The sequence below is a fragment of the Penaeus vannamei genome, chromosome 11 (assembly GCF_042767895.1).
Source record: "Penaeus vannamei isolate JL-2024 chromosome 11, ASM4276789v1, whole genome shotgun sequence".
Classification (NCBI taxonomy): Eukaryota; Metazoa; Arthropoda; class Malacostraca; order Decapoda; family Penaeidae; genus Penaeus; species Penaeus vannamei.
In genome coordinates, this window is record NC_091559.1 from 31,407,121 (window position 1) to 31,414,620 (window position 7,500).

The 7,500-nt window shown below is 33.2% G+C and overlaps 1 protein-coding gene across 2 annotated transcripts in view; it reads left to right on the forward strand.

Moving 5' to 3' along the window:
• Gmppb (GDP-mannose pyrophosphorylase B) overlaps positions 1-3,583 on the forward strand; it is a 22,923-nt gene extending 19,340 nt beyond the window's left edge. For both annotated transcript variants that reach the window (XM_070127226.1, XM_027381581.2), the window contains exons 4-7: positions 678-833; positions 1,665-1,848; positions 1,963-2,168; positions 2,351-3,583. In XM_070127226.1, the coding sequence (XP_069983327.1) occupies positions 678-833; positions 1,665-1,848; positions 1,963-2,168; positions 2,351-2,482 (678 nt within the window). In that variant the 3' untranslated portion in view covers positions 2,483-3,583. The remainder of the gene's footprint in view (positions 1-677; positions 834-1,664; positions 1,849-1,962; positions 2,169-2,350) is intronic.
• Positions 3,584-7,500: the final 3,917 nt, after the last annotated feature.

A 7,500-nucleotide genomic window follows, 5' to 3' on the forward strand; every position in this document is an offset into this window, starting at 1 on the left:
GTATGGTGTGTATCATCAATATCATGGGGATATAAAAGGTATCATGATTAGGGGGATATGGCAGGTGTCATGATAATGGGGGCATTGTGGGTATCATTGTGGATTTTTTGATGTGCTTGTGCTTGTGTGTGTGCGTGTGTGCATGTGTGTGCATACGTATGTGTGTGTTTGTAATGTAATGCATATGTGAGTATGAGTATGAGGTACATATGCATATGTATGTGTGTGTGTGTTGGCATTTGAGTTCTTGTCAGTGTATTATGTTAATGAAAGTATCTTTATGAGAATACAGATGTTCATTTGTGTATCAATTTACAAGTGTGGATTCAGATGGCCGGGGATTTATAGAACATAGATGTTAATTATATTAATAAGATGTTATGTGTATAGGCCTAGTATGGGTAGGTAATATGATTGATATTATTACAATTTTCTTTGGTTCTACTTTATAAATGCACTTTTTTCATAACATGTCATCTTAAATGCCTTCATTTCATTCTACTGAACATTTTGATTTCTACAACTGAATTATCCATAGAATTATACCTTTTGCTTTAAAAGTTCAGAAATACACAATTTTCAGACCGTTTCCATGCATTATGTAGTTTTCATCACAATAGTACTTGTTTTTCTTAAAAATAATCCAATTGGTTTTGTTTACTTTTTACCTTCAATAGGTGACGAAGGTGGAGGAGCCTTCCAAATATGGTGTGGTGATTTACGATGACTCTGGCAAGATTGACAGATTCGTTGAAAAGCCACAGGAGTTCGTCTCCAACAAGATCAACGCAGGAATGTACATCTTCAACCCCTCAGTTTTAAAGAGGATAGAGGTGGGTTTCTCCTTAAGGTGCAAGTGGTTTTCTTTTCATCATATTACTATTAATGTTTTTTTTTTCTTTCTTTCTTGTCTTTTGTCTTGCAAAGATGTTTTGCTGAGTTTTAGGTAATTCATGAAATATATTTTTACCATTTCTTTTAAGAATGTGTTTTTGTGTATGCGTGGCTTTTGGTAATCAATTTTTGTCTCAAACTGCTGTTTTGTGAGGACAAATATAATGCCTTCTTTTGAAGTATCTTTAGTTTGGGCTGTAATTAATGAATACAAATCTATATGAAAAAGTAAAAAGGAAAAAAAATAAAGATGTGAAAAAAGTGCAGTACTTTGATCCCCGTAATTTAGGCTATCAGTTGTTCAGAGGATTAATTGGTATTGGATTAATCCTAACATGTGTGAGAAAATCAAGTGAACAGGTGTTTTGCTGACCTTTAGGTAATTCAGGAAATATATTTTTTCCATTTCTTTTGAAATTGGGTTTTTGTGTGGGAGAAATCTTATGCACAAGTGAACAGGTGTTTGATATATGTAAATTAGTATTGAGCTAAAATTAGGGGCCTGGGGGTAGGGGCATGCTGTGTGATAGAATGAATGATGAACCTTATACATATATGTATGGTCGTCTTTAATGTTCGTCTGATATAAAAGTTTACATTGCATATTCTTGGCAGTCCAAAAGTACATGCATGTTTCCGTCTATGTTTGTAAGACTTTGCTATTACTTTACATCAAAAGCTCTAGTAGGGATCAACAATTAGCTGAAGAGATGAACAACTGTTGTGAAATTATTTGCGCTCATTCACATCTTTGTTCCTTCCTTTGCCAGTGCCGCCCTATGAGTATTGAGAAGGAGGTGTTCCCTTACATGGCAGAAGAGGGCCAGCTTTATGCACAAGAGCTCCAAGGCTTCTGGATGGACATTGGACAACCAAAGGACTTCCTGACAGGAATGTGCCTCTACCTCAACTCTTGCAAGATTAATAACAGTGCCAAGCTCTGTAAAGCCCCAGGTGAATGAGTTGGAGTCATTCAGGATTTCAGTCTATTGTATTATTTTTTCACAGTGACTTTGTTTTGGTTTAAAGAATTATTATATTAAAGGTTTTCTTTCTTTGTTCATGCAGGTATTGTTGGCAACGTCCTTGTAGACCCTTCAGCCAAAATTGGGAAGAACTGTCGCATTGGCCCCAATGTGACTATAGGGCCTGATGTGGTGATTGAGGATGGAGCTTGTATCAAGCGGTGCACAATCCTTCGAGGAGCCACCATAAAGTCACACACGTGGCTTGAAAACTGCATAATTGGGTGGAAATGTATTGTTGGGAAATGGGTAGGTATTCTTATCTTTCTTCTGCTCCTTTCTCAGTCAGTAATTTTTACTTTTGTTATATTTTCCTTTGCTTAGCTTTATGGTCTCAAATTGACTCCATGTATTGTACTATCTGTCCTTGCATTGCATTTATGTTTGCCATTTTTCCTCTGCAAAATAATTCACTCACCTGTTCCTTACAGGTGCGCATGGAAAACGTTTCTGTGCTGGGCGAGGATGTGATTGTCAAGGATGAACTTTATGTTAATGGCGGAATGGTGCTTCCACACAAGAGCATAGCAGCCTCGGTCTTAGAGCCCAAGATTATCATGTGAAACAAACCCTTGTGGGAACGGGTGTGCTATTTATATGAGAATCCTTTTTGCCTTACTCGTAAGATCAATCTTCAGGTTTAAAACTTTTATTGTGTATTGTTCAATTTTTTTGTATTCAGATTTTTACTCCATTTACGTTTTTCTCTCTTCATTCATACTTAGATAGAATTATGAATTATTTTCTATAATATATTTATATACATGTAATTTATATGTATTTCTGCCTTTCTAAATTGAAGTTGAGGAGTGTGTGAAGCAATATTGAGTGTAGGGAGTGGGTGTGTTCCTTTCGTAACTACAATAGAGCAAATTTTGTTTTTTTCTGATTGGTCTCAGGCTGAGTGTTCTGCAATATATTGTACAGAGATAAATCAATTAACAGAATATAAATAAAAATTCCTGTATTAAAAAGGCAAAAGTTTAGAGAAAATTTTTACAAATTAATATTGCTAATTCCAGTATTTTCAGGCACAATTCTTAATATCATATGGATATGAACTATATGTGTGACTTTATACGTGACTTAGCAGCTAGTGTAAAGGTTAAATATTGTTGACATTTTATGAATTTTGAAAGAAAGAAAGAAAAAAAATATTTTAGAACTGTTTCAAGGTACAAAGAAACAAACTTCATCTGTATGTATGTGCAACCTGAAGATAAGTTCTAACTTTAATTGAAATATGTTTTTGATTCACATTATACTTTTATTCTCTTTGTAATAGATAGATATTCTCTTTTTCCATGGTTATTTTTATGCATCCTAATATGTGTCCTACGAAGATTATCACGGATTTTAGTTTTCTATCCTAATGTCACTATTTAAGGTATTTAATTTGCAGTTTGTGGATGTTTTGCTCACGAGAAATGGAGGTTTTGCATAGATTGTTAATTTGTATTGATTATTCAATATTCCAAAATGACAGTTTCCATATTCTTAGGCAGTGTTGTCTTACATGAAATAATTATAAGACTAAGAAAAAAAAGGCTATTTAATGTAATGAAATCAAATTCTTGTTAAATTCTGGAAGTAAGTGACAAAGTTGTTAACTTTTTTCTACGGTACTTCTAAGATTTTTGTCTAATAAAATATACTTTAGCATATACCTTTTTTTTTGTCAACCATAACTGAAGAGAATATTAGATGAAATTAGTTCTGTAAGCAACAAGTACTTTTATCAATTGTAACCATTACAGAAATGCTTCAGAAACTAAATTGTTTGGAACTACATTTACCAATGGTTTATCTATTTTATATTTTATACTTCTTTATTTATATATATATATATATATATATATATATATATATATATATATATATATATATATATATATATATATATATATATATATATATATATATATATATATAATGGCAATGTTTACAAAATACTGATCATTACACCAGTATTCAAAGCTGGATTTAGATGGAGAGGGCCTAGACAATTTTATTTGTGAAGCCCCTCCATATCCTTCATTCTCACAAGTAGAGGAAGATGGAAGTGTTAAATCAAATATTTTGAGTAAAGCCAAGGATGATGACTGGGGTTTAAAATCCACAGATGGTTTTTGTGACTTTTGTTGGCTCTACTGTTCTCACCAAATGGGGTTCACTATAAAGAAGAAAAAATCCTGTATAACATACACGTGCATTTTTTCTTAAAGAAAGACCTGTCCTTCATTGACAATTAGATTGTAAAATCTGAATTGAATCTGCTTTCAAGGCCATTTTCAAAATGTGTTTGCCTTTTCCCATCATTAACAAACACTACAATAAGTGCAGTTGTATTATTATTACTGACTTGACTGATGAAAACAGCATCATCCTTTTCAGATACTTGCACAGCAGTGTTTTCTACTTCTCTATTTCATTGCTCTCTGGAAATTAAAAGATCTATAAAAAATCAATACTAGTACTGAGTTATTGGCTTTAAGACAGTATTATTCTGAAATGGAATGTAACGAAAATTGCTGAAGGGTTGTTCACTCTACAAAGAGTTATGACAGCATAAGTAAGAAAGACCTATGAGTGTCAAAATTATTATACACCTTGGCTGGAGGTCCCTTAGATTTTGAGTCAGTCTGCTAAGCCTATAGGTAAATCCGGCATTGCCAGTATTTTAGTAAATATATTATAAACAAGGGTATTATTTATGAATGAGTAATCACTACACAGGTAAGATTTAATACCATTCATTTTAGATTTTTTGTGTTTTATGATTATTCTAAGAACTTAATTGTAATAATGTATAATATATATATTTATTTGCTTAATTTCAAAGGTCATTAGGAGTATATTCAGAATATAGCAATATGGTGAGGCTGGGGGAGAAGCCATGTCTAGTATAACTCAACTTCTAGCTAAATGTCCCATGTATATCACATGCAGGATTTTTAACTCTTGTAGTACACAATCAAACCCACAGCACTGCTGAATTTCAATCTTATCTAAAATGAGTAAATGTCATTGTCATTACAAAAATGCATAAAAGATTGGGTTTTGTGAAAAATACGCTCTACCAAATCTTCAACATGCTAAAACTGCTGTGAAATTGGTTTCACATTGAGATTATATCATGACATTATAAAAGAGCAGGATATTGAAAATCAATACTTAGTTCTCTTTTATTATCAGTGATTAGTAAGAAACTTTTTTTCTTCTTTTCTTCATCCAAGTACATGAAAACACAACATGAAAGTTACTCAGCCTGAAACAATTACATTGTTAATTCCGATCTTATATTGAGTATCTGGTTTCCATTCTCTTTCCTTCCTGGTCTGCACAAGTGAAGGCCACAAATATAAAAAATATTAAAAAAGTAATTATAGTAGAAATGGTATATATATATACAAAGTATCAAATAAAAATTAAATTTTGGTCCATTCATGGCAGGACACACATATGTCTTACATTTTACATATAGAACCACAAGGAAATGTGGCTATGAAATTGCCTAAACCTAAAATTATAAAAAGAAAAAAAAAAAAATAAAAGAAAAAAATTTAAGGGTAAAAAGAAAGCCACACATGATCACTATCACTATATTAAGTTATAAATCTAATTTATACTTTTTGTTCAGTAAAAAGTAGTATGATATATAAACTATGGTATAACACCCAGCATATAAATATCTTGCAAAGATAACACACTGGACAAATGTGATGGGTAACAACTGGTTGTCTGATGGCTGGAGGGTAGACCTTTCTCCTTGGGAGAAATAGGTGACAGTTAATAATAGTACTGATTAAATGGACGATGTGCATTGCTCATGCACGCAGCACTGGGATCAAGACACTGGCCCAGGCTGTAATGCTGGCAATGCTGCACAAAAGTACCTTGTACTCAAAAGGGAGGTACCATCTCTTGGCAATCAGGAGAGGTGGTTAAGTAAATTGCACTTTTTCCCCCACTAAGAGACTAGTTTTCTTATCAAGTGAGAGATGAAAAGGGAGGGACTGGAAGAAAGGGAGGGAGAGAGCTCACCTGTTGTCACAAACAGTTTCTTTCATTTGTCCTTGCAGTATGTGCTTACACTGAGGGACAAGATTTTTTCTGCAGCCCAGACTGTTACATCTGATGACCACAAAGCACCAGTCTTTTGTTTTCAATGTGGACTGTATTTATCAACTGCATTTCAATTCCAAGACCTAAAAACTCCATAGGAGTAACTTGGAATATTTTTGTTTTTCTTTTTTTATTGTATTTTCTTCCTTGATAAGTGCATTAACACATCTTGGTGATGTTGCTTTTCTTTGCTAAAAGGACATTATCCTCCAAAATTATCTGAAAATGACTTTTAAATTGCACCTGACATGTCATGGATACCCCAAAAGCATAAACATGAAACTAAATCAGAAAACAATACAAGCAGTAACACTGGTCCTATGCTTATTCATTACTGATTAATATCAACAATTGGGCAGAGGCTAGATTTATACATCACTGGTTCTAACTAGCTTTAAAAATTTATTTTCCACAGAAAGAGTATAGAGAAATATTACAATGATTTAAGTGAAAAAATGCACTGGAATCAGCAGATAAACTGTGGAAAAAATGAGAGAACCTGAACATGACTTGAGGTTTTCATCAGACTAAGCCCATCACACAGACTGGTTTAAATAAGTACAGTACATGTAGCAGTGATAATAACCATATCAACAAAAATTGGGTAGACATACATTCATGCATCTCCTTACATGTTATGCACCAACATCTATATCAGATACTCAACATGCAAACATGAAAAAAGACATAAAATTATAATTGTGGTCATTCTGTAGTATGGCATTTGGTCATGCCCCGTGGCTATTTGCATATTAGTTACAAATAAGGAAAGTCTTGTTGTGTGGCCATGCAGAGTCTATCTGGCAATAACACTTGTCATTTGCAAGGCAATGATGACACTACGAGGCTGATCAAGACAAATTATGACAAATTTGTTGCAGCTTGACTTTCAGCTTCGTCTTAACACTTGGCTACAAGAAAAGCACACATAAATATACAATATTTTTTTTGTTTTCCTCTTTTTAAAATTTCTTGAACACTTGTTATGGCTTGATAATAAACAGGTATATTAGAATAAACATTTAACAGAGAATAAATCTTAAGTTACATTGTAGAAAATATTAAACAAAGTACATTTTTTAATATGACTTAGAAACTGACTTACAACAAGTAAAGCTAATACTTACACAAGCATCTTTTATTTGGTCCAAAACACCATTTATGAGCTGGAGTGGGCATGCCCATTTGTGCACCCAGGTAAGCGCACAATGACTTGCGCGCACACACACAATACATACACTTAGTCAAAGATACACTTCCATACATACACAGAATATAAAACATATCTCTCTCTTACTGTCTCTTGCTCTCTATCACTCCATTGCACTATTAGCAAGCAGCACACTAGCATGAAAACAAGAAATGAAAAGAAAAAAAGTACAACAGACATACATTTTACATCAGCTATTTAATGCATGCTGCTTCCCCTGGGATCATTACTGATAATGGAAAAGAA